The sequence below is a fragment of the Microtus pennsylvanicus genome, chromosome 22, assembly GCF_037038515.1.
Source record: "Microtus pennsylvanicus isolate mMicPen1 chromosome 22, mMicPen1.hap1, whole genome shotgun sequence".
Taxonomy (NCBI): domain Eukaryota; kingdom Metazoa; phylum Chordata; class Mammalia; order Rodentia; family Cricetidae; genus Microtus; species Microtus pennsylvanicus.
Genome location: NC_134600.1, coordinates 22,672,561 through 22,700,102, shown reverse-complemented (window position 1 = coordinate 22,700,102; position 27,542 = coordinate 22,672,561). Strand labels below are relative to the sequence as shown.

The 27,542-nt window shown below is 39.7% G+C and overlaps 1 protein-coding gene across 3 annotated transcripts in view; it reads left to right on the top strand.

The window, feature by feature from the left end:
* Abcb1 (ATP binding cassette subfamily B member 1) overlaps nucleotides 1-27,542 on the top strand; it is a 151,828-nt gene that overhangs the window by 101,961 nt on the left and 22,325 nt on the right. For all 3 annotated transcript variants that reach the window (XM_075956428.1, XM_075956430.1, XM_075956429.1), the window contains exons 5-19: nucleotides 874-925; nucleotides 2,910-3,101; nucleotides 3,794-3,965; nucleotides 12,121-12,245; nucleotides 15,017-15,188; nucleotides 16,652-16,765; nucleotides 17,231-17,341; nucleotides 17,516-17,641; nucleotides 17,731-17,934; nucleotides 18,214-18,384; nucleotides 19,424-19,585; nucleotides 21,314-21,490; nucleotides 22,252-22,398; nucleotides 25,601-25,708; nucleotides 27,336-27,413. In XM_075956428.1, coding sequence (XP_075812543.1) covers nucleotides 874-925; nucleotides 2,910-3,101; nucleotides 3,794-3,965; nucleotides 12,121-12,245; nucleotides 15,017-15,188; nucleotides 16,652-16,765; nucleotides 17,231-17,341; nucleotides 17,516-17,641; nucleotides 17,731-17,934; nucleotides 18,214-18,384; nucleotides 19,424-19,585; nucleotides 21,314-21,490; nucleotides 22,252-22,398; nucleotides 25,601-25,708; nucleotides 27,336-27,413 — 2,111 coding nt within the window. The remainder of the gene's footprint in view (nucleotides 1-873; nucleotides 926-2,909; nucleotides 3,102-3,793; nucleotides 3,966-12,120; nucleotides 12,246-15,016; nucleotides 15,189-16,651; nucleotides 16,766-17,230; nucleotides 17,342-17,515; nucleotides 17,642-17,730; nucleotides 17,935-18,213; nucleotides 18,385-19,423; nucleotides 19,586-21,313; nucleotides 21,491-22,251; nucleotides 22,399-25,600; nucleotides 25,709-27,335; nucleotides 27,414-27,542) is intronic.

The following is a 27,542-nucleotide window of genomic DNA, read 5'->3' as shown; positions in this document are numbered from 1 at the left end:
AGGTCCAAGGAGGCTCTGGGTGCTGTCCTGTGGATGGCTTCTCAATACACTATGTAACCATTCCCTTTCTGAGGTCTCACTCTGGGGTCTGCGTAGGTAGCCAGATACTGGCTTCTCTTTCCTGGATATTCTGAGTCTGTTCTTTTTGTTTGTTTGTTTTGTTTTTGGGGACAGGGTTTCTCTGTAGCTTTGGAGCCTGCCCTGGAACTAGCTCTTGGAGACCAGGCTGACCTTGAACTCACAAAGATCCACCTGCCTCTGCCTCCTGAGTGCTGGGATTAAAGGCACGTGCCACCACTGCCCGGCTAGAAGTTTCTTTATGGTACAGGACTGTTTTGGCTATCCTGGCTTTTTTGCTCTTCCATATGAAGTTGAGTACCATTCTTTTGAGGTCTGTAAAGAATTTTGCTGGGATTTTGATGGGCATTGCATTGAATCTGTAGATGGCTTTTGGTAAGATCACCGTTTTTACTCTACCTACCCAAGAGCATGAGAGATTGTTGCACTTTCTGCTGTCTTCTTCAGTTTCTTTCTTCAAAGATTTAAAGTTCTTGTCATATACGTCTTTCACTTGTTTAGTTAGAGTTACTCAGAAATATTTCATGATCTTTGTGGATATTGTGAAGGGTGATATTTCTCTGATTTCTTTTTCAGCCCATTTATCATCTGTGCAAGGGGGGGGGATACTGATTTTTTGAGTTAATCTTGTATCCTGCTACGTTACTGAAAGTGTTTATGAGTTGTAGAGGTTCCTTGGTAGAATTGTTGGGGTTGCTTATGTAAACTATCGTATCATAGTTTATTTCTGTATGCTGGGTTTTAATGGGAACCAAAGAAACATCAAGTGTTTGTGTTTGTTTTGTGTCGTTCCAGTTGAATACAACGTTTCAGACATTCTTAGCGGCCTGGAGGATGAGATGACCACGTAATTATACATTATCCTTATTGCTATTACTCTTTTCTGCATTGCTATAGTTACTGTAATGTAGTTACAGTTTGCATTATAATAGTACGATTAGAAGTTTTGAGACTATTAGTTGTCTTGGAAGATCCATTATAAATATTTTTTAAAGCAAAGTGTTTATATCATAAAATGTTCTAAGTTAAGTTTGAACTTCAATTAGACTTACGTATGCACTTGCAAAGATGAAATAACATATGCAGGGGAATTAGAGGAGTGGAAAGCCCCTTAGCTATATTTGAATTCACAATAATTGTTTTCAATCATTCCCTAGTGAGTAGTTTGCTTCCTGGCTGTTTCCAGTCATGATATAATGATAAGTAAGATAAGTAAACAGAAATTCTTTAAACTCATGCTAAATAGGAAAAAACAACATCCCGGAAGAAATAGAGTCACTCTGGCCTTAAATGACATGGGCAGACTTTTTATTTTGTTAATGATTTATGAACATTGACATTTATTCTGTGGGCTAGCTTGTAACAGATGTACAAAGGTATGTGTTGGTGAATCAGATGATAATGGCTCTGTACTTTACTATGGTTTCTTTGATAGTTATAAAGAAAGTCGAGATACAATAGCATTTGGAAAGATGAAAATGAAATGCTTATAAGTATTTACTACAATGAGGCATATTTTTAATATAGGGGAAAGTCTACTCTCTTAAATAGTAAAATTTACGAGTCTTAAAACGCATTACAGTAAAGCACATCAGTATTTCATCATGTATAAGTTCTACTTGGTAAATGGAACTCTTTCTTGCATTATCATTTACACAGTAATTAATTATACAGTTAACTATTAACTAAAATTTAATGTTCCAATAACATCTTTAATAAGTATAGTGTATAAGATACAGCTTGAGTGATGACTTGCTTAGCAACATTCTGATAGGTTGCTCTTGAAGTTGCGAACATAACATAAAAGGCTAGTTGTGTGTTATACATCTATTTTTAAACCTAGTACTTGGTGTAAGCATTCTTATACAAAGATGGCAAGTAAAGAACATTTTAAAATATGCCAAATGGCATCCTTTAGTTAATTTTAGGATATTTTCTTTGAAAGAGGTGTGGTTTGATGGTAGAGCATTTCCTAGCATGGATGAGATGTGAGCTTCCATCACAAGCACCAGAAAAACAATTACAAGACACGGGGTTTCTATTTATCCTACATTCAGAGTGTTTAGTGAAGCCATGGGATCTTTAGCTATAGAAACACAGCAAGAAAACTCTTGCTCAGCTTTTCTAGAAAACCTGGTTAAATGTTTCAAGTGGGAGGGAAGCCATTTGATTTATTGAACATTTTAGATTAGCTCTCAATAGCCAGTTGAGTAGATAACACGGGATCACTATCAATTTTATTTGTCTGTCGTCTTCCAAGTTCTGCTAAACTTATAGTTCGAAAGATCAGGACACCATCTCCACCTCTTGATTCCACTTTCTAACAAGTCCATCACACCTTTCCATCTCCCAAGGTGCAAAGACCACCCTAAAGGCTTCATCATTTGATACTGATGTAATACAAGCAGACAAGACTCCAACTGTTCATGTTAAATTATGCGCCTGTACACTGACGATCTTTCAAAATCACTGGCATCCTCTGAGTAGTTACAATGCACCAGACCCTGGCCAGAGTACATTTCAGACATATTGTATTTCTTCTATTTTTTTTCATAATATAATGGAAGCTGGAGTTATTAAGCAGCCAGCCTACGTTTACATTGTAGTTAAGTGAAGAGCTGGGATTTTCCCCAGTGCAGCGACAACTGTTAACCATTCCTCTACATTAGTACAGACGTAGTTGCACGCTGACATGGCAGCTCTGCTCCTTACAACCCCTTCCTGTCTGTTAAGGATGGTGGGATCCCCAGAGAGCTGAAGAAGTAAGGCTCAGTTGTGTTCAGAGGGAAGGACTGGTCATCAAACAGCACCATGGTGTTCTTGTTTTTCAGGTACGCCTACTATTACACGGGGATTGGTGCTGGTGTGCTCATAGTTGCCTACATTCAGGTTTCATTTTGGTGCCTGGCGGCTGGAAGACAAATACACAAAATTAGACAGAAGTTTTTCCACGCGATAATGAGTCAGGAGATAGGCTGGTTTGACGTGCATGACGTTGGGGAGCTCAACACCCGGCTCACAGAGTGAGTACCTAGTTTTATGCTGAAGTCAGATACACTTTTGTTCTCAATGCTGTGAAGTAGATACCAGCACCCTATTAGAAGTGTCAGTGTGTCAGTGAGCAGAGTAAAGCCTTGTGTCTTACCCAGCTTCTTGTTCCCAGTGCACTGGCAGAGATGGGGGGCGGAGCTGCTGCTTGCCTGGCACTCAGTGAGGGACCAGACTGGCAGAGTCAAATGCAGAGTGAGCTGAGCAGTGATGGCAGGGAGCAGCAGTGTGGCCTGTCCAGCTCCACTGAGGGCTCCATGGTGGCCTTGGAAGACATTGGAAAGGAGGAGGGAGCTCCTGTCAATCAGCCTCTGCTTCACAGAAGACACAGTGAACTGAACGATTCGTGTTCATAGAGAACAGCGTCATATACACACATATCTGAGCAGTTTGAAATCTCACAGTGAATTGTCTTAGACATCCCATGTCTATATTCTGAGGTCACGTTGGGCACAAAATACTGTTAAGGACAAACCTCCCACTGGAAACCTCCCACAGCTTTCCTTCATCATGGCTGTCCAGATGTATTTGCCCAGGGCCAGGCAAATACAAAGATCCTAGGCACAAGTTAATGTGGTCCTTCCCAACAAAACAACACTAGTTTCAGTAGAAAAAGCCTGTGTTTGCAGTTCTGACATTACTTGTAACACAATCTTTCTTCTTTTAGTGATGTCTCCAAAATTAATGAAGGCATTGGTGACAAAATTGGAATGTTCTTTCAGGCAATGGCAACATTTTTTGGTGGTTTTATAATAGGATTTACTCGTGGCTGGAAGTTAACTCTTGTGATTTTGGCCATTAGCCCTGTTCTTGGACTGTCAGCTGGCATTTGGGCAAAGGTAGGTGAAGTCTGTGAGTCCAGATTTTAAGCTCTTTCCATAATACCCATGGCTGTGAATTTTATATGTGATTTCACACTTTCTATTAAAACATCAGCAGACTAAGCTGATATAGCCCCATAGTGCTTCATGCTGCCCTTGGCCATGAGAATATTTGTAAAAAGAATTGAAAAAGAGGGAAAGAAATTTTAAGCTTATCCTTGACCTTCATGGGAAAAGATGTGACCCCATAAAGTCTGTAAACACCAATCTTGGTTTCTTTTCTATTGCTATGAAGAGACACTATAACCAAAGGAACTTATATAAGGAAGAGTTGGGGCTTTCTTACAGTTTCCGAGGGTTAGTCCATCACTGTCATGGCGGAGTACCTGGCAGTGGCCAGGTAGGCATGGCGCTGGAGCTGGGTGCTGGAGCTGGGCACTGGAGCTGGAGCTGAGGGTTCCATGTTTATCTGCAAACACAAGGCAGAGTGGGTGTGGAGCCCTAACTGGGACTAGTATGATTTGTTTTAACCTCAAAATCTACCCCCAGTGACGCATCTCCTCCAACAAGAACACCCCTTCTAACCCTTCCCAAACAGTTCCATCAACTGGGTACCACGGATTCAAATATATGAGCCTATTAGGGTCATTCTCAGTTAAACCACCACCATCATGAAGTATCATAGTGCCATTTTCTTCAGAAAATAGAGGTTCAAATTCAGGGAAGACTAAATGCCTCATTCAGTTTTCAGTTTTAGTATTTTGTATGTATATAGATTTGTTTATTCTGTAAACGGATTTTGTCTTTTTGTCATAGGTACAAATGATTGTGTATACATATGCATGTGTGTAAATATGTATAAAAGTATATATATAAAAATTACATGTATATATACATACACACACACACATATATATATATATATATATATATATATATATATATATATATATATATATATATATATATTTAAATCCATTGCAGTACAACTAGTTGGTGGAAGTACTGTCCAGCCATGGAAACATGTAAATCTTTCGCCTCTAATTATCTCTTTCCATCATGGAGACACAGATGTTCTCTTCACTCCATTCACATGCCTCTCATAATTTTGTGGTTCATCTTCCATGTCTGGGTCAGCATGTAATTTATTTTATGAAATCATTTGATGTAAGTGTAGCTATGTGATGGAGAGATTGGCTCAGTATTTAGATTTTCGTGAGGTTACATGTAATAAAAATTATAAGAAATGAAAATCCAACCAAAATGATGCCTTACACATAGTAAGTTAGGCTGTAACTGGTGAGTTTTTGGATCAACCCCCCTTTCTAACGGGTGCTGCTTTGTTATTGCAAACAGTAGCTCCCTTTATTAGGCATTTTCTAGGTTCACCAGATACAGCTGAAGCATAGGCATTTGCTCATTTAGCAGACAGAGTAACTGAAGTCCTGAATGCTGCTGATTTGCTCCTCGGGAACACGATGGAAACGGTGTTACCGATGGTTATCAGCCGAAAGCTGGCAAAGCTGCTTTGTCTTAATTGATTTTTCTGTTTAGTAGAACATTGATCAAATTAGGTGCAAATTCTTCACAACAGAACTTAATGAAAAACTAAAGTATATTGATATCTACTCTAAGTTGGGAAAGCAGACCATTACTTAGTTTTTAATAATTAATCTTGCATTGCTTCTGATACTATTTATTTAATAAAGGGAGCCCTTGGTTATCTGTTGAGACTTTTATTTTTATCTATGCTCTTTGATAATCTTTTGATATGATTTTCTGCATTATTTTTAATCTTGGGTTTTGACCATATTAAAAAGTATATGTGTCCTGCTTCCCTAATAGGGACAAAATGTCTGGAATGTGATAGAAAGGCCCCTGTCATGCCCTCAACCAGGGAATGCACACAAACACCCCCGCCCACACACTTTACTGAGCCACACACTGAGGTGAATAAGATGTTGGAATCATCAGAGTGTGATTTTAAAATAACTACCATAAAAATGTTTCATTTGTTTAAATTCCCTTAAGGCAGCAGCCAAAACTCACCAGCTAAAAAATAGGAAAATATTTAAAAGATAAAAAACAACGTTAGTGAATTGAGAGAGATAACAGCAAAAAGAGTTATCCTGTAGAATTGGTTCAATCTATGCTAATGGAAATTATAGAGTATAGAATATTTAGAATAAGTGAGTCTGAAAGACAGAAACTGAAGAGAGCCTCAGGGTCATGTGAGACAAAATATTCATATCATCACCATGAGTCTCACAAGAAAAGGAAAAGCATAGAGCTTTAGGAAGAATTGCAGACACAATGACTGACAAACACAATAATCAGATGTAAGAAATTAATCTGACCCTAAGAAGGATAAAATCAAAGAAATCCATAACAGACTACATCATAACCAAAAGTTATCTTACAATAAAATCAAAAGGAGCCGGGCAGTGGTGGCGCACGCCTTTAATCCCAGTGTTCGGGAGGCAGAGGCAGGCGGATCTCTGTGAGTTCGAGACCAGCCTGTTCTACAGAGCTAGTTCCAGGACAGGCTCCAAAGCCACAGAGAAACCCTGTCTCGAAAAACCAAAAAAAAAAAAAAAAAACCAATAAAATCAAAAGGACTAAGAATGTTTTTTGATAAATTAAAGAAGGAAAAAAATAATCCTGCATTGGGGAATTTGACTGATAGCAAGGTAAATCCAGCTGTATATAAAAATAATTATGTATTATGACCGCATGAGATTTATTTCAGCTATATAATAATGATATGGCACTTGAAAATCTGTGTAATCTGCCCTACTATATGCTAAAGAAAATAAGTGATCATATCATCTAGCAGAACATTTGACATTATCTAGCACTCCCTGATGTTAACTCTCAGCAGGTAAGAATAGAAGAATGTCACTTCAGTCCTGTAGAGGCCACTTAGGCAACCCCCATAGATACCTGAATGGTATCTTCGCCACCAGATTGGGAATAAAACAAGGGAATCTATTCTGACTTCTTTTTCATTGAAGCCCTGGAACTCTAGCTGCTGCCATCAGGCAAGAGAAGTAAAAAGACATGTAGATTGCTGAGGAAGAAATAAAACTATGGATAACATGATTTTCCATAGAATTCCAAGGAGTCTACAAAGTAACCTACGTAAAAACTGTATAGAAAGGTCACAGAATACCATATCAGCTGCAGTTTTTTCACAGACAGTGATGAATGTGTAGAAATTGATGCTGAAATAATACCTTTCACAGTCATCCTGGTATAATATAAAACTTAGGTCATTTCTTGAAAATCTAAGATCTGCATTCTGAGCTGGGCAGTGATGGTGGCGCACGCCTGTAATCCCAGCACTCAGAAGGCAGAGGTGGGAAGATCTCTGTGAGTTTGAGGGCAGCCTGGTCTGCTAGTTTCAGGACAGCAATGGCTTAGGGCTTCTACGCAGAAACCCGGTCACAAAAAAACAAAAAAGGATCTGCATATTGAAAATTATCAAATGTTTATAGGAAATCAAGGATGACTGAACAAAGAGACCCAGTGTAGTCATGATTTAAAACTCAGTGTAAAAAAGTTATCAGTTTTTTCTAAACCAACTTATAAGTTGGCAATTTCTATAAATTTCATTAAGGACTTTTGTAGCCATATGCAAGTGAGTGTACCATAAAAATTACAAGTAAATTCACAGGCACTAAAAGAGATAAAATGACATTGACAAGGATAAAATTGCAGAAAGAAGTCCACCTGATATTGCAAATTATTCTGCCATTACTAAAATCAATAGAAGACTAGACAAGCAGATCACAGAGCATAGGAAACCAAGAAACAGCTAAACCTGTGTAAATATCCAGCTAATTTTGCTTCCTGATGCTTAGGATTGAGTGCAGGGATTAACACAAGCTATGCAAGTGCTTTACCAGTGAGCTACACCCCCATGCCCAAGCCTCTGAGATCATATATGTATTGTAGGAGGCAATGTATATATTATGCTCTCTGTAAACATTGTATGTATTATATATAGACAGAGACAAAGAAAGGGATATCAGATGGAAAATTGCTGCTAAGCATCATTAAACCACAATGACATATCATTGAACTTATCCCAGAGTGGCTGAAACAGAAATGTGTAATGCCAAGTGCTGGATCACTCAAAGAGTGGCGACACAACTTTAAAAGCTAATCTTGTTATTGTTTAAGATTTAAAAAAAAAAACATTGTGTGTAAGTGCTTTACTTGAATGTGTGTCTTAGTCCTGTTGCTGTGAAGAGACACCATGACCACAGCAACTCTTTTAAAAGCAGACATTTAATTGGGGCTGCCCTATGGATTCAAAGGTTTAGTCTAGTATAGTCATAGCAGGAAGCATGGTGACCTGCACGGAGACACGGTGCAGGACAAGGCACTGAGCTCTGCATCTGGATTAGCAGGCAGCAGGAAGAGAGAGACATTGGGACTGACTTGAGCCTTTGAACCCTCAAAGCCCATCCCCATTGACTCACTTCCACCAACAAGGCCACACCTCCTAAAGTGCTACGCCCTATGGCCCAAGGGGGCCATTTTCATCCAAACCACCACAAGGTAAATACGCCATGTTTGATACCCGTAGAGGCCAGAAAAGGATGCAAAAGTTTTTGGAGCTAGAGTTACAGTTGGTTGTGAGCTACCTGGTGTGGATGCTAGAAATCTAACTCGGGCCTCTGAAAGAACAGTACATATTCTTAACCATGGAGCATCCCCTCAGCCCCTCAACTGCTTCTTATCAAACCAAACACTCAGCTATCGTTCGACCTAGCAACCACACTCCCACGCGTTTATCTGCAAGGAAAGGAAGTGATGCTGACATAAAACCTAGACATTATAGTTTATAGCTACTATATTCATATTAACCCTGCCTGGAAAAAATGTCCAGATTTCCTTCAACAGATGAATTAGACAAACAGTGTGTGTCTACTGTGCAATGCCACCAACAAAGTATTTCTGATATATGCAGCAAGCTGTGTAGTCCAAAGAATTATGTCACATGAGTTAATCCTAGCCCCAAGAGTAACATACTATTTGATTGCATTTGTAGATCATTCTTTTTGTTTTTTTTTTTGTTTTTTTTTTTTTGAGACATGGTTTTTCTGTGTAACCCTGGTTATTCTAGAACTCCCTCTGTAAACCAGGCTAGCCTTGAACTCAGGGATTTGCCTGCCTCTGCCTCCTGAGTGTGTGGATTTAAGGCACATACCACCTACAACATTCTTAAATGATATAAAGATGACTACAAATTAGTGGATTCTGTAAATTAGAGATGTTAGGAAGAGGAGAGGAAGGACAGAGGTGGTGGGGGCTATAAAAGCAGCTGACTTAAATGACAGTCACCCTGATCTATGTAGGTCACAATGTTTCCTAGGAATAAAGTCACATGTGTATAAATTGGTTAGTGTGAATAATTTTGAAGTATATTAGTGTTACATTCCTAGTTGTGGCTGGGCAGTGGTGGCTCACACCTTTAATCCCAGCACTTGAGAGGCAGAGATAAGCAGATCTTCATGAGTTCGAGGCCAGCCTGGTCTACAGAGCAAGTTCCAGGGCAGGCTCGAAAGCTACAGAGAAACCCTGTCTTAAAAAAAAAAAAAGTCTGGTTGTGATAGTATTCCTGTAATTTTCAAAATGTTACTATTGGGGACACTGGATAGAGGACATATGTAATGTCAATGTATTGTTTCTATATGTGACCCCATAAGTGTCTTAGAGTCATTAAAGAGCCCAAGGTATTTGTAAAACAGTAAAACAAAAGAGTACATTGAGAAATGGAAATACTGGATTTAAATGTGGTCAGAGCACCTGTAAGAGTTTAAAATATTGTTTTTGAATGTATTAAATTGAATATAAAATTACCTATATTAGACGCCTTTTAACTTTCCATTGCTTTATGTTAGAAGTTAATTGAAGGTGGATTTTTGTATTCCTGAGAAAAGATTAAAAGTTTTCTGACTTTCATTGAAAATAGCTTTTCTCCTCACGTAATATCTTGATTACAGTTTCCCCTCCTTTGACTCCTCCCAGCTTCTGACTGTCATTAGAAAATAAACAAGCTTCCAAGGGATAATAATAAAATGTAATAAGATAAAATCTAACACATTGGAATTGGACAAAGCAGACAAACTGAAGACGTGTCCAAGAGAAGGCACAAGAAACAGAGACCCACTTGTTCACAGATTCAGGATTCCCATAAAAACACTAAACTGGAAGCCATCATAGATATGCAAAGGACCTGGCGCAGTCTTGGGCCAGCACTGTGGATGCTGCTTTAATCTCTGTGAGCTCACATCAGCTTTGGCCACACTGGTTCAGAGGGTCTTCTTCTCCTGGTGCGCTCCATCCCCTCTGTCTCCTAAACTCTTTTTGCCTCCTCTTCCATGGGGTTCCCCAAGAAAATGTTTTCTTTTCTTAACAGAAATGATCTCTTATGAGGAAAAAGATATATACTATTTTTTTTCATATTCATGTCTCCATATAATTAAGGAAGGGCATAGGTGGAAAAAGGTTTCTTGAATCAAGAAATATCTTAGAAAGATTAAAAAATTAAAATAGCTCAATTTAATGCCCAATTCAAAAATATTAGTAACGCTGTTGGTGGCGGCCTCTGCTGTGAGCGCCACAGGGAGTAAGGAGAAAGGGAGAAGCATCCCTAAAGCATGTCATGTGAGGCCATGCAGTCTACAAGCCTGCTTGCTCGGGGACAGTGCTCACCAGCCTGCCTCTGATCCAGAACTTCCAAAGATTCAACAGTGTGGGGCAGCGCTAACAGGATGACTTTAGGACATCTTCGAAGTCTGGATAATCAGGGGGATTTGTTTCAGGCATCGATGAAGACTGATACCTTCAGGATAATATCTACATATAGACATTATTGATAAATGTGCATTTCCCTTCATCACCCTGCTCCTGTGTCTATGGTTGCTCCTCTTGTTTTAGGATAATATCTACATATAGACATTATTGCTAAATGTGCATTTCCCTTCACCCTGCTCCTGTGTCTATGGTTGCTCCTCTTGTTTTAGGATAATATCTACATATAGACATTATTGCTAAATGTGCATTTCCCTTCACCCTGCTCCTATGTCTATGGTTGCTCCTCGTTTCAACACACAAGAAAAGAAGATATGCACTATGAAAATAAAAAGGCTTTGAGTCTTTTGCCGACAAGAAAGAATCGATTCCTATTACTTAAATAGTGAGAACAAATTGCATACCCAAAGGGTGTAATGCTGTTAAGTCAGAACTTGGTGAAGTAGTTGTGCACAATACTTATTTAGATGGCTGATAACTTTGTCCTTCCTGTCCAGATGGTAAGCTTGGTCCTTTCCCCATACAAACTGATTCAGCTGTCGTAATAGTTCAGATGTTAATTCAAGCTTTGACCACATGCACTCAGACTTGAATCCTGGACATTCCACTTGCTATCTAATTACTTAACCTTTCAAGTTTCCATTTCCTTCTATATAAGCTAGGAAAACCCATCTCCCTTTATAATTGCAAAGACTAAATGAGATCCTATGTTCTGAGGCAAGTAGGAATGTGTTTATAAGTGCTCAGGAATCAAACAGACAGATCAAAGAGCATCGTTCAAACAAAACAAAACAAAAAAGCAAAGAAAAAAACATTCCTGGTAGATGACAATGTGCTCTTTCTCCAGGCATCACCAGCAGAGGAAACTGTAGCTTGGTTGTCTACATTCTTCTAGTCTCCCACCCTAACACTTCTGAAACCGGGTATTGCTAAGAGTTGCTGGGAATAACACATGTCCTAGCTATAAAACCATTTTCTATAATGGCTTATGATTATATTGTGGTAAATGGTAAATGTTTTCTTTTCTGAAATTTAACATCTCCCAAAGTTCCAATTGTTGCTTTGATGATTATCCATGAAATACTCAGGAAATTTTGTGGTTCATCTAATTTGTTTTATATCTTCATTGTCAAAAAAAAATAATGGAAGAAAAAGGAACTTGGGATACCTTAATGGTGATGTATACACACACACACACACACTCACACTCACACATATGCACTAATAGAATATCATGGCCAAAGACAACTGAAAGATTTTAATTATTCACAAGTATTAATATTCAACCAGCATTTGTTTATTTATAACTGCTAATATTTTAATAATCTGAAGTTGCATTTTTAAACAGATATTATCTTCATTTACTGATAAAGAGCTTCAAGCATATGCGAAAGCGGGAGCAGTTGCCGAAGAAGTCTTAGCGGCCATCAGAACTGTGATTGCATTTGGAGGACAAAAGAAAGAACTTGAAAGGTTTGAAGTTTTTTTCAAGTTGATAGAAATATTAATTTTGTGATTCCACATGCCATTTAGGATGGCAGTGTTAAATATGATATTTTTCTTATTTTCTTTTTTAAAGACTCTAGAATTTTTTCCATTTTATTTATTTATGTTTTAATTTTATGTGCATTGGTGTATTGCCTACATCTGTGTGAGGGCGTCTGATCCCTGGGAACTAGAGTTATAGACAATTGTGAGCCATGTGGGTGCTGGAATTGAACCCCAGGTCCTCTGGAAGAGCTGCCATGATTCTTAATCACTGAGCCATCTCTCCAGTCTCATCATCTTCTTAAGTCAATATATATATATATATATAAAATTTTAATGATATCATATATATAATGGCATCAGTAAAATTCTGGAAAACTCACCATTGTACTTGTATTCTTCTTATAGCTGCTATTCAAAGAATATTCTAACATTTTCTAGATGGTTAGTGCCATAACATAGTGCCTAAGGCTGAAATGTGTTTTATGTCTCTGATGATCATTATTTGTCCCATTGTACTAAATCTGGAGTCTCTTGAGAGTAAATGAGTGTTGCCGGGCAGTTGTGGCACCCACAACCAAGGGTATGGGCTTGTCCTAAGGTGTGAATCTGAGGAGTTTATACATCTGTTCCTCTGTCTGGACGGGTCCTGGTGAGTAGATGAGAACATTCAAAGGGTGGGATCACAGACAGCAATGGTTGTTAACCTGGCCTAGCGGTAGGAACAAGACGGTGATGGAGTTGGAATTGAACTCAGAATTAGAACTGACAAGATTTTGTAAACTTTTAAAATTCTACATTTCAATTCATTCGCTGTGGGGCGCGCAGGTCAGAGTGAGCTGGTGTGTGCTTGCACATACACACGGGTGCACACCAGAGTCACAGAACAGCTTGCAGGAGCTGCTTCTCTCCTTCCACCGTGGGGTTGCATGAATCACACTCAGGTTGGCAAGTTTGTAGGCAGCAGCCATCCTGCTGCCCACCGACTATTATTAAAGCAAACATATATATCTTTAGATTTTCTTTCTCGTTCAGCATCCGTCTTTGTCTGACTTTCTCAGATGAGGAACTTACCTCTTTTGTAATAAAAGTTTAACTAGAATTGTGAAGGCCTTTAATTCAATAGGACAGTGTTGTTCTCAAAAAGTGCTTTCTTTCTGGGTATGGTGGCCTCTGCCTATCACCCTAGCACTTGGGGAGTTGAGGCGAGAAGACCCCGAGTTCCAGGTCACCCTGAGCCTGTAAATAAGACCCTCACAAAGAACGCTTCCACACCCAAAATTTGTTTGCATGTTTTTTTTCCTCACTTGTTTCTTATAAATGTTTTTCCATTGTACTGATTTGTTTGCTTAACCAAAAGTGCTGCTTGCACAGTTATATAAATAGCTCCTTGCATAATTAACACTTTCTTCATGATAATTGAGAATGTTTTCTAGGCACTGTTTTGTTAATTACACATTCATTTTTAATTATCATTCCCCTGCTAGAGCCTCTAATGAATGGATGGTTTTTATGCCTGGCTTCACATCAGTGACATGTTCATTTACAAGCTAATCTTTAAAAAGACCCATGTAAACGCAGTAATGCTTGCTTATTTCCTCTTCTATCCCTTTATTTTCATTTATCTGGATCTATCTGGTATTTGGATCTACCTGGTATCTGTATGTGTTCCCTAAATCACAGCATTAGGAAGGTTGAGAACCACTGTCTTAAGGTATTCTCTAAGATTTGACCCATAAATAGGTTACAGAGTTATTGACAGGCTTTTTTTTCTGTCTTTGATGCAAGTTATAGCCTACCATCCTACATTTCCTTACACAGCAGGGGACATTCATAGGAAGGATGTATAAGCAATATGTACAAAGTATAAAAGATGAGGCTGCTAGTGAAAAGAACAAATTAGTAGGTCAATGGTTTTAAAACAGCTATGGGAGAAAGAAAATTTCTAACGGTTATTTAAATGTAAAAATATTGTAGAGCATTTCATAGCTTTAAATATGCCCTTACATGTATTATCCTGTGATCGATCATTTCAATAATTCCAGAAGGAGACAATTTAGGAAGCAATCTGTCCAAAAGCTTCCCAAAATTGTAGAAACTTAAATGATCTTCTTGTGTTTAGGATTTTCTAACATTCAATCTATTCTATTAATTAATTTTTAAAAATTTATATTTTGAATGAAAAATAATTGCTTTTTGTGTCTTCTCTCTTATTTATGAAATAATACACATTCTAGAAGCTAGCTAAACATCACTTCACTGGTTGCACTGTTTCTAAGGCTCACATAAAAAGAACTTTTAGGCTAGGCAGTGGTGGCGCACACCTTTAATCCCAGTACTCTGGAGGCAGAGGCAGGTGAATCTCTGTGAGTTCCAGGACAGTCTGGTCTACAGAGTGAGTTCCAGGACAGCCAAGGCTACACTGAGAAACTCTGTCTCTAAAACCCAAGGAAAGAAAGACTGAAGGAAGGGAGGAAGGAAGGAAGGAAGGAAGGAAGGAAGGAAGGAAGGAAAAAGGAAGGAAGGAAGGAACTTTTAGAAGACTTCCACAAGAAAAATACTCTCTACACACCCCAATATCACTTTCTACAAGAAGAGGATAAAATAGGAATAACATCATAATGTCAGTACATGGAGAAAATACATGTGTCCTATAGGGCTGGGCACATTCCAACTGACCAATAGCAATGATGTTACACTAACACATTTCCATAAGGTTTATAAGTCTACATAATTACTTCCCTTCTTTCTGCCAGGTACAATAACAATTTAGAAGACGCTAAAAAGCTTGGGATAAAGAAAGCCATCACAGCCAACATTTCCATAGGCGCAGCTTTCCTGCTGATCTATGCATCATATGCTCTGGCCTTCTGGTACGGGACTTCCTTGGTCATCTCGAAAGAATACTCTATTGGACAAGTGCTCACTGTAAGTTACACATGAATCAAAAAAAGAAGTTCTAATGCAACTGGGTGGTATTGAAAAAAGTATACTTTGAATAAGTGTTAAATGCTAGAGCTATTCATTATTAGGTTAAAGAGTTGAAAGGAAATGCATCAATTTTGCATGTAGATCTGTTGTACAATTTCTACCATGGCCTAAATATTAACCTTAGTGCCATTTGCATCTGGAGTTCCAGATCTCTTACATAACAATGTAGGCTTTGGAATTGCAACCCCTAAATATCAACATTACCAACTTCTGCAGCTTGAATTTACTTTATTTTACTGAATATTGCCTAACATACGTTTGTACCACTGATCTGTAGCCCTGACTCTAGGAATAGTACTTTCAATCTCATATTCATGGAGTCTAAAGCTGCTTCACAAACAGCATTTAGAACGGAGACTGTAGGATTTGATATCAGACCCAATAGGTTCAAATTCCAACTACACTACCTACTAATTGTAAGGTTTGAACAATCATTAACACTCTTCAAATCTCTGTTACACCTTCTGCCAAATGTGTGACAGGATTCATGTGGCCTGCTTGTTAGTGCTATAAAGAGTAACGAATACAGACTCACTTAGCAAAAGCCTCTTCCCTCCAAATTATTGAGCAAAATAATTCCTGAATGATCTCGAAATAATGGATGATGTTAGTTCCCATCATCTTCCAACAGAGGTAAATAATGCTAAGCCCTCACAGACAAATATTTTTATTAAAGTAACTCCAAAACTTGGGAGACGAGACCCCATAAAGAATCAGCCCTTGGCCTGTGCTTTGTAACTTACAAAGTATTGTCACAGCCGGTGTCATCTGATACAACTGTGGAGAGAACAAATAGTCTTTTCTGTTTTTGTCCATGAAACGGAAGACTGAATTTTCCGAGAGAATGTCCTGCAGATGTGTAACTGGTAATACTAACTCAGGGTGTGCACCTTGGTCTCTTCACTTGCTCTTCAGTATTGGTTTCCATTTCACAGCCCTTATGACCTAAATAAAAATTATTAGTCATTGAAAAAGTAGAAAAATGTTTTATTGTAATACTCAGAGCTTGTATGTCGCCGCCTCACTGAAAAGGTGAGATTAATTCTGCATTGTAGGCTAAATGAAATTATGGGAAGTCTAAAAACTTTTTCACATTGTCAATGTTTATAGTTTTCAGTTGAAAATATGTATTATCTTTCAGGAATATAGTGTGAGGTTTTGACATGTGTACAATGTGAAGTGATCACATGAAGCTAAATAATCTCAGTTTCTCCACTTTACATTTTGGTGGTGATATATTTGAAATTTACAATGATGAAATTTTAAGATTTTTCTTAACACCTGGTATTCTTAGGTTGCGTTGACATTTAGAAGTGGAATTAGCTGTACTGGAGGAGAGAGGAAGTAGGAGAGGACTGTGGCAAACAAAGTGACAGAATGGTTTTTCTTCACACGTTCAGGTCTTCTTTTCGGTATTAATTGGGGCGTTCAGCATTGGCCAGGCGTCCCCGAATATCGAGGCCTTCGCCAGTGCAAGAGGAGCCGCCTATGAAGTCTTCAAGATAATTGACAATGTGAGTCTGACCTGCCAGCTTAGCCTGCTAATAAAGGAGTTTCCAGTTGAGATAGTTTCTCTATCACTTTATCTTAGCTAATCAAAAAGTTCTTTATGAAGCCATTACTGTCACTCAGTGACCTCTTGTAGCGAGCTGCGTGGTACTGGCTCCTGCCCTCCGCAATCCTGAAAGCGAGTGTTCTCTATGATAATCAACTTCCATTATGGATAAGGCCTGACTTATGCTATTATCACGCAATGGCAATCCAGGGTTGGTAGCCCATGACTATTTAAGGGCTGGGAGAGGCTTGCCCGGGAAAAAAGAGGGAAAAGGAGAGAGAGGAGAGAGAGAGGGAAAAGGAGAGAGAGAGAAGGCATTGTAAAAAGGTCCTGAATAAACTGCAGCAGGAAGAGCTCTGGTGTTGTGCCATCCTTGCTGGCCTAGGTGAGCCGTGATAACCTCTGCCAATTTTCATCTCTATAGAAACCCAATATTGACAGCTTCTCAGCGAATGGGCACAAACCAGACAACATTAAAGGAAATTTGGAATTCAGAAATATTCACTTCAGTTATCCGTCTCGAAAAGAAGTTCAGGTACGGTGACAGTTTTCTGTTGCGTGAAAAGTTCTTAATAGTTTCTAACCGGTTGTAGAGAAAAGCGTATCGGTAAAATCTGTATGCTACCGAATTGAAATGCCAGCAAATAGAATCTACATGCTTCTCTGCCTGGGAATGGCCCTAACACTAGCTTCTCGTCTGTCTTGGCAGATCTTGAAGGGCCTCAACCTGAAGGTGCAGAGCGGACAGACCGTGGCCCTGGTGGGCAACAGCGGCTGCGGGAAGAGCACCACTGTGCAGCTGCTGCAGAGGCTCTACGACCCCACGGAGGGCGTGGTGAGTGGTCGCGCAGCCAGCAGCGCTCCCCTTGCCCATCGTTCTGACTGCGTGGTTCTAAAGTGTGACAACCACACATTCCGTTTCAGGTCAGTATCGACGGCCAGGACATCAGGACCATCAATGTGAGGTACCTGCGGGAAATCATCGGCGTGGTGAGTCAGGAACCTGTGTTGTTTGCCACCACGATCGCTGAAAACATTCGCTATGGCCGAGAGAATGTCACCATGGATGAGATCGAGAGAGCAGTCAAGGAAGCCAACGCCTATGACTTCATCATGAAACTGCCCCACGTGAGTTGTGCCTGCCCTCTGTCACCCCGAGGCTCATGTGAACTCAGGAAACTCCTGTGAGTTGGATGAACTTCCTTAGAGGGGAACTCCAGTTTACTGTGGATTTTCCATCGCTCACCCTATCGACTAGTGGTAGATACTTCTTGCCAAGAACTGGACTGTGTTGCTGGCCAGGCTTCAGTGATGATTACGTCCCAATTTGAAATGAGAGCTGAGGTAGTTTATTGCCATACTACATTTCCTGTTACTTTGATTGTTTCTTTATCATTTTAATTGTAGAAATTTGACACCCTGGTTGGTGAGAGAGGGGCGCAGCTGAGTGGGGGACAGAAACAGAGAATCGCCATTGCTCGTGCCCTGGTCCGCAACCCCAAGATCCTTTTGTTGGATGAGGCGACGTCAGCCTTGGACACAGAAAGTGAAGCTGTGGTTCAGGCTGCTCTGGATAAGGTGGGTCAGCTATAATTAAAGGTTGAATTATAAGAATAATAGTATTCCATTGTTCATTCTTCTTAATCTTGCCTTAGAACAGAAACTTTTGATAGCTTCTATACCTGTTACTAAGGAAAAGCACCAGACTTCCTAAATCTTTTGGTTGTTGTCCAATTTCTGCTTCTTCTATATCTTTTAAAAAAATATTTATTTTATAATTTATATGTCTGTGTCACTGTGTGTGTTTTCCTGTGTGTGAAAACATGAGAAGAGGATGTTAAATCTTCTGAACATAGAGTCAGTGGCGGTTATGAGTCACCAAATGGGAGTGCTGGGTCTGAACCTCTGCAAGAGCAAGAAGCACTCTTAACTACTGCCATCTTTCCAGCCCCACTTCATGTTTCTCTCTCTCTCTCTCTCTCTCTCTCTCTCTCTCTCTCTCTCTCTCTCTTTCTGAATTACAATAAATAAATTTTCATCAAAAGGCATGTCGATATCTTTTAATTAAAAATGAAAAATGGAAAATACATAAAAACGGAAAATGGAGGCTCAAGTAAAAATTAGTCTTTGTTTTGATCATGAAAATTTAGAGAAATAACCCTACTAATCTGGTTTTGAGAATTTACAGTTTTGTTAACCAAAGGAAAATATGAGTAGCAGTCAGTTAATGTCATTTGAAGACTGTGGAACTGAAACGAGAAATAGCCCTATTAATCTGGTTTTTCAGTGTCAACCAAAGGAAAGATACAAATAGAAGTCGCTTAATGCCACTTGAAGACTATGGAATTGCAAAGCCCCTTTCTCCAGGAGAGGGTGCACTGTGTGATGGGGCTGGAGACCTACTGGTCCATGCAATATCAGTGACAATGGCCAGACTTTGGTTTTTCGAGACACAGTTTCTCTGTGTAGCCCTGGCTGTCCTGAAACTTGCCCGGAACCCCAGACTGTCCTCAAATGCAGAGATCTGTCTGCCTCTGCCTCCTCAATGCTGGAATTAAAGGCAGTGCGTTCTGTTGTAATTATTCATGATTCGAAAGCCAGGTTTCTGTGTCTCCAGGCTCGGGAAGGCCGGACCACCATTGTGATAGCTCACCGCTTGTCTACAGTTCGTAATGCTGATGTCATTGCTGGCTTTGATGGTGGTGTCATTGTGGAGCAAGGAAATCACGATGAGCTCATGAAAGAGAAGGGCATTTACTTCAAACTTGTCATGACACAGGTACAGTGGAACTCTGGAAACGCCTTAATTTATTTTGTTCATACACTGGTGTCAGTATTTTCAATTTATAGATAAGTGTTACTTTATTGTATAATCGTGGGACATAGGAGAAGAGTACTTTGGGATTTGTTAGAACACGGGCCTGCACCTTAGGTCTGATCCCATAGCTTAACCAAGGCCACATTACCCCCTCGCTGTCTTGAGGACAGTGTTAGGAAGTGTTGTACTTCTAGATCTTCAAGTCATCCCTTTCTAATAAACAAACTCAAGACACTTTGCAGACATTTCCCCAGCCCTGAACAAATCAAGGACTCTTTTTTAAATTTTTTTTTGTCAATGACTCTTTTATACATAAAACCTAAAATAACTATGGCAGCAAAGACTTCAATGGCAATATCAGTCTGTAAGCTATACTCTAGTCTTGTTTCGGGAACCCCAAAGTGCAAGAATAAACATATGTAGGGGATAAATATATTTATATTAAAAATTATTTTTAAAGCCTCACGTCTAAATAAATGTATTCAGAATTATTAATTGGCACAATCTTGGTTAATGTAATGCAAACCTGCAACACACCTCATACAATACTTTTGAAAATTATTTTTTAAGGATGTGATCATTGTTTGGGTCGTGAGAAGTTGAATTTTTCCATTGCCTTCATTTTCATCTTGTGGCTTGTCTCTTTTGATAAAGGGCCTTACATTAAACACCGTGTAAACAAATAAAAACAAAGAAGCACTGTACTGTAACTGGATGATTCTCAAGTTATGGTGCAAGGTTCCTCCGCGCACCTTATCCCATACACTGTGCTGAACTAAGTCCTGTCATGTAAAAGTCCCTGCCACTTCTAAAGGGTCCGAAAACTCCATCCTTTCTTCGCCTTTTGGACCTGTCCAAGACTCCTCAGGGGGTGGTACTTTGAATGTGAGTTCTCTCCTCCCTTCTTCTTTCCTCTTCCCCTCTCTCTCAATTTCATTCACAATGAAGCTCTCCTCTATACTTTAAAGGGAAGCTTCTCTTAGGGCCTGGTTATACTTAGATCTCCATGAACTACATTGTTCTGTCTAATTCTCTTCCTCCCACCCTGAGGGCTAAGCATAGCCTTGAGAACCCTTGGAATGTTTCAGTTTTCTTTCTGAATGGAACGCTGCTGCCTTACTATTTTTATATAACAGTATCCAGAACTACTTTAATTTTTCTCTTTTGCAAAAGAGAGGAACCAAAGAAGCATAATTAAGGAAAAGTGGGGAAAAAATTTAAGTTGACCTACGCACTTTGTTAGCCACATGTGATAGCTATTTAACCTTAATAGCCACTGTGATTGTAAACATTGAACGGTGAAAATGTATACCAAATTCTGAAGGCTTAGTACAAAAAATGATAAATTTAAAAAATAACATTTTATTAATAGTCTAAAACATTTCGATCTCTTTTGAGTTTCTATTCACACACTGGTTCAAATGCGAAGTTGATTGAGCCATATATTCCCAGAGAAGAGATGACCAGAGAAAATACGCAGAAGGCTTGCCATTTTTAATTCAGCATATTCTCAAAAAAATCATTAATGTTAGGGTTTTTTTTCTCCTAACATATCATACAAGAAGGACTAGTAGTTTAATTTCATCCCTTCCTTTGATTTAAATAATTCAGTATTTTCTTGATATTTATTTTCAATGGTTAATTTCCATTATTCGAGATTAAACTATTCATATCTCTTATTTATTTTAGACAGCAGGAAATGAAATTGAACTAGGAAATGAAGTTTGTGAATCTAAAAATGAAACTGATAATTTAGACATGTCTTCAAAAGATTCGGGATCCAGTCTGATAAGAAGAAGATCAACTCGCAGAAGTGTTCGTGCACAGCAGGACCAAGACAGGAAACTCAGTATCAAAGAGACCCCGGTATGGACCAAGATGCAATGTTATGTTACAAATCCTCCTCTTGAGCCCTCCTAGTTGACTGTGCTTAAGCTGAAGGAGTGGGAAAAACAACATATTTTTTATAATCTTTTTGATCTGTTCTCCACAGTGTTCTAAAAACCTGAAATGGTGATGTTTTATAGTTAGTTTAGTTGTAAGATTAAAATTTAATACCAAGATGTTTAGAAATAGAGACTATGAGAGGTGTTTAAGTATTACTGTTTCTATTATGGTTATCCTTATTGGTCAATATTCTTATCATCTGCTGAATGCCAAGAATTAAATATTTGTGGAAGCATCATTTCTTAAAATATAAAGAGGACCCAGGCATTGGTGACACATCTTTAATCCCAGCACTCAGGAGGCAGAGGCAGGCAGATCTCTGTGAGTTTGAGGCCAGCCTGGTCTACAAGAGCTAGTTCCAGGACAGGTTCCAAAAACTACAGAGAAACCTTGTCTCGAAAAGCAATAAATAAATAAATAAATAGGCACTATAATGTGTTATTGTGTTTGATGGCAAATATCCATCAACTGTTAAGGAATAAAAATAGGGTAAAAGTTATTTTAAAAACTTGTACCCATCTTGTAAGCCCAACCCTTGGATGGTGAAGACAAGATTAGACATTGAAGCCAGCCTAAAATCCATGAGACCCTGCCTCACCAGAACTCTCCACAGTGAGAAATCAGTGAGGATGTCTTTTAAAAACATAAAACTATCTTGTTGTAATGCATGTGTCTTCTAGGATGAAGATGTGCCTCCGGTTTCCTTCTGGCGAATCCTAAAGTTGAATTCAACCGAATGGCCTTATTTTGTGGTTGGTACACTTTGTGCCATAATAAATGGAGGCTTGCAGCCAGCATTTGCTGTAATATTCTCAAAGGTTGTAGGGGTAAGTGGTTATATTCATTTTTACATTACTTATGACTCTAGACAAGTGAATGAACTATCTTCAATGCACACACATCTACACACATCTCTCACACACACACGGACACACACGTCATAGAAGCATTTCCCTTTACATGAAACAAACTCGGATGAAAGTATAATTGGAGTTTGGTTTATAAGGACAATGTTGTAAACATCTTTTATATGAATTTCTATCTAGGGTCCCTCGTTGTTTCTATTCTAGTGCCCTGGGCACCCACTCACTGACATAATCAATGGAACTGGGGAACTTAATCGCCCATGCTTGCCAACACTGAGCTCTGAGCCAAAGTCATGAACTGATCTGATGAACTTAACTGATTGATCCAGGTTGCCAATGGGCAACAAACTGGGCAGACAATGACCTGTTGTGTAAGATCCACAGATCCACACATGCCAGGATATGAGCAGGCCCTTAGACTACACTTACTTCCTCAGACTGAAACAGAAGGAAGCTGCTCAACGCTAGTTAGCTTTTCATCTCTGGAGCACAGGTGAGGGCTTTTTCTTTCTTCATGCCACAGGGGACTGAACCCACGATCCACATATTTTAAACATGCACCACTGAGCACACCCTTGCCACTTCTTGTTTTTATTTGGAGACAAGGTCTTTCTAAGCTACCAAGCTTGAGTGTAGCCCAGGCAGAATTTGAACCTCAGATTTGCTGCTTCAGTCCTAGAGTTTCAGACATGTGTTACTATGCTGGATTCTTAGAGAAGAAGTACAAGAGAAAGGGAGTTTTAGTTTGCTCACCATTTCCTAGGTTTCAGGCTAAAGTCATCTGGATCCATTGTTGTGAGCCTGAGGCAGTACACTGTGGGGGCAGGAGCATGTGGCAGAAGCTGCCCCTCTTATGGCATCCAGGAAACCAAAGGAAGATAGGAATGAGCAAGGAACAAGGCATATTTTCCCAGGACTCCTTCCCTCCCTGTGCTGTGATCTGCTTTCTCTAACCAGGTCCTATCTTCCCATAATGCACATCCAGTTCTTCCAGCCATTGATGAGGCCTGAGCACTCATGATCTAATCACCCATCAATGACTAGACCCGCCAGCTAAGGAATAATATTGACCAAATGAGCCTTTTGTGGGGAGACTTCATATGCAAACTCTAACAGGATCCTTAAAGATAGAAGCTCACAGGCTGGCTCTAGCTAATCTTAACAGCAGCATTCAAATAGCAGTAAAGTCCAAACGGTCATGTTCTTGGTTTAGTGACAGATGCAAATCGTGAGACATTGTACTGAAGACACATTTGCCTTACTGCTAAGAATCTTTTGCAGAAAGAAACATCGTCATAAGAAGGATAAAACAAGCACTATTTGTTGTACAACCCAAAATCCATAACTCTTCTAGTCTACCTATGCCTTTCTAGATTAACACTCATGTGTAACATGTCACTCGAGAAGTGTTTGCTCACTGTCCAGTTTGTGTGAGGTATTTTCATGTGCTTTGAAAATACTACAAAGAAGGAAAAACATCTGATTCTATGGAATACATTGTAGAACACAGGCCAGCAAACATGTTCTGTAAAGTGTAAGAAGAGAAAACATTTCTAGCCTTTGCTGGTCATGTGATTTCTACTGCAAATAAAGGTAAGTTAGGAATGGCTTTGCCCGTTTTTGACAAACAAAACAACCCAAAAAAGCAACCAACAGTGGTGCTTGGGTTTCCTCATTCTTCCTGCAGAGATCTATCTGATGGCCAGCACCTTAGCTCTAGAACAGTAGCTAGGCAGGCAGCCATCTGCCTCACTGCAAACAGTGGCCTTTGGGTCATAAGGCCTGGGTGTCTGTGTTTGGCCCATCTCTTCCTGGCTCTCTTGAGTAAGTTAATATATGTCTCTGCTTCACTTTCTCTCTGTAAAATGGTGAAAGTAATATAACAGATGCCCCCAGTTGGAAGGATCAGTACATGTGCCTAGCACAGTACAATGTCTGAATGACTAATCAAGAATAATTGAGTTAATGTCTTCCGAAACTATTTTGTCCTTTTTTTTTTTATAAGCATAAAGTTTTCTGAATTGGTTTAGGAATGCCGCTCTCAAAAAACTGACTTGACCCTTAGAAGGAATGATATATTTTCTTTCCCTGTTGAGTGATTGTGCTATAAATGCTTTCAGCTCCAAACATCTTTTTTGCACGTCTAACCATCTCTTGAAAGGTCCGTGTGAGGCCCCATTGAGTTGGCTGCCACTGCCACCTGACTTTGTGACTATAACGCCTACAAGATATACTGGGAATGGTACCTTTCTCTCTGAAAGGCTGAATGGATGGATGACACCCTTTCATTAGCAAGAACACATAAATGTATTCTCTCCAGATACCTCGAAATGCTATGAAGTGTCCACATAGTTGAGCTGGGGCTGTAGAGATGACTCAGTAAAACGCTTGCTGTGCAACCCCACAGACCTGTGTTTGCTCCCCAGCACCAACGTCTCAGAAGCCAGGGGCGGTGATGCACACACTTGGATTCCAGTGCTGGGAGACAAGAGGATCCCAGGACAAGCTGGCCAGTCATTTTAGCCCTTAGTTCAGTGAGAAACACCATCATACAAAACAACGTGGAGGGTCTGGAGATTTGGTTAGGAGCCATGACCCCTCTTCCAAAGGACCCACAGTTCCCAATGCGCAACTGGTGGTTCACAATCATCTGTGACTCCAGTTCAAGGGGATCTGAACCCTCTTCTGATCTCCATGGGATCCAAGCACACGCATGGTGCACATACATACATGCAGACAAAAACTCATGCACAGAAAAATAAAATAAGGAAATCTGAAGCACAAAGGGGAAAATCCTCAGCAGCCACGTACCAGCTTGACCCTCGTCCTCCATACACGCTGCTCACCCTGACAGACATGACTTACATACAATCTGTTACAGGAAAGTCAGGAGGGGAGTATGTGCTTGATGTCTTCTTACAAAGCACCTGTTTCTCTAAGAGGAACCCGAGTGCAAAGACTGCTGGGTGAATTTGTGAATGGCAGCCTACCCCCAACAAAGGCAGACTGCAGGTGCACTGGAGGCTGCTTTATGTCAGAAGCCGGCGCTATCCCAGTGTCCAAAGACTGTCCCAGCTCCTACAATGAACAATCTGTGAAATGGGGGCAGATGTGGAATGTCTTCTTAGTGTGGAACTAACCACCCTTCAAATACTTTTTACAGGTTTTTACAAAACCAAGTGATGATGAAACCAAACGGCAGGAAAGCAACTTGTTTTCCTTATTGTTTCTGATCCTTGGGATCATTTCTTTTATTACATTTTTTCTTCAGGTAAGTGTGTTATTCTCACTTCATCCACTCATGTTTACAAACATGAATTGTCCTTATCATAAGATTATTCCTTTTTTACCATGGCCAATGATAGCCAGATTGTCTTTAGGCTTTGACTGCGCCCTCACCTACTCTTTCCCAACCAACCATGGCCCAAATGGAAACAGTGATGTAATATATTGCACAGGTTCTTCTGTCTAGTAATGGAAATGGAAGGTGAGGACCCAAGTACAGACTTTGGGGTAAGCCCTGAATATGAGTTTGGAAGTACATTAAGTACATTCTGCTGGTCAGTTTGAATAGTTGGAGAAATGTCTTCCTGTATTCCAAAACAAACAAAGAAACAAATGAAACTCCCCAAGCTGGTCACACTGATTTAAAACTGTTTCAAAAGCAAAAAAAAAGGAAAAGCAAGCGCAGAATGGAAAAATTATGGTCTTAAAAATCCTAAGAAATGCATACAAGGTATTTTGCAGCCTGTAGACCATTTGGCTCAAATATAATTGTAAATGAACCAAATGTTCTTGGAGTGTATCATGGAAAAGCATAAAGTATGGACTTTGGTGTTAGACACATGTTTACAGACATGTTTTGCACATAAACACAGTCTAGTAATTTAGACTGTCTAAGCCTCCGTTTCCTTATCTGTAAATGGGGGCAATGTTGCCTCTTGATAACTAAGAGAACTCATGTGGCCAAGTGTTCAGATTGATTTGAGATACTATGTTACTACTTATTAAGTAAAAATGTAAGTAATCACTTTATGCATCAATAATTAGTCCACATGTATATTTTTAGCTGAAACTAAATAGATTTCCTTATTAAACACATTCTAAATATATTTTAGGGTTATTGGGGTTTTGTTTGGTTGATTGGTTTTGGTTTTTTGAGACAGGGTTTCTCTGTGTAACAGTCTTAGCTGTCCTGGAACTTGCTCTGTAGACCACACTGGCCTTGAACTCACAGAGATCCACTTACCTCTGCCTCAAGTACTGGGGTTAAATGGGTGCACCAGCACCACCTGGCTTATATTAGTATTTTAACAACACACATGTAAAATAAGCTCGGCTGGAACTAAATAAGTTACTTTATTTAATACATTCTGATATATTACTATTTTATCAGGAAAAAAACATTGTTCTTAACATAGGAATACAAAAGAAAAATAGTATTCCTTCACCAAATACTTAAGAGCTTCATTGTGAAACTTGACCTTGGTAGAATGACACTGAGTGTCGCAGGTGTGTAATGAACAGTTGCTCCATGTGACTTTGGTAAGAGATTGGAAGTGAGGCAGCTTTAAGTTGGTCACTTCTGCTTTGACAATTGGGATGGTGAAATACAGGAGAGAGAGCAGCTCCATCCACTCTGGCTATGGTGCTGAGACTGTCTCCCATGACTGCAAACATATTAAGAGCAGGCAGAGGATCCGCGGACTTCCAACGTGTAAATACAGCTCATTGCTGGAAAGCAGAGACTGCCCAGCTGGTCATCTGAGAGACAGGCAGGGAGCTGAGTGAGAACAGGAGCTCAGGCTGGGTCCCATCCTGCTCCACACTCTCACAGGCCTTGATTCCCACTGTGTATTTGGCCAGCCTTCTGTGTGACGCCTTCTCATTCTTCTTAGGGCTTCACGTTTGGCAAAGCTGGAGAGATCCTCACCAAGCGACTCCGATACCACGTTTTCAAGTCCATGCTGAGACAGGTACGGCTGCTGTGGCTTGCACCCTGGGGTCAGGGGATTAGGAATTCTCTCTTGTGCTCCATGGACACAGATTATAGGAGCGCTGTCAAGTTCCTTAGACAGAGATCCTGCATGGGTCTCCCTCAGCCT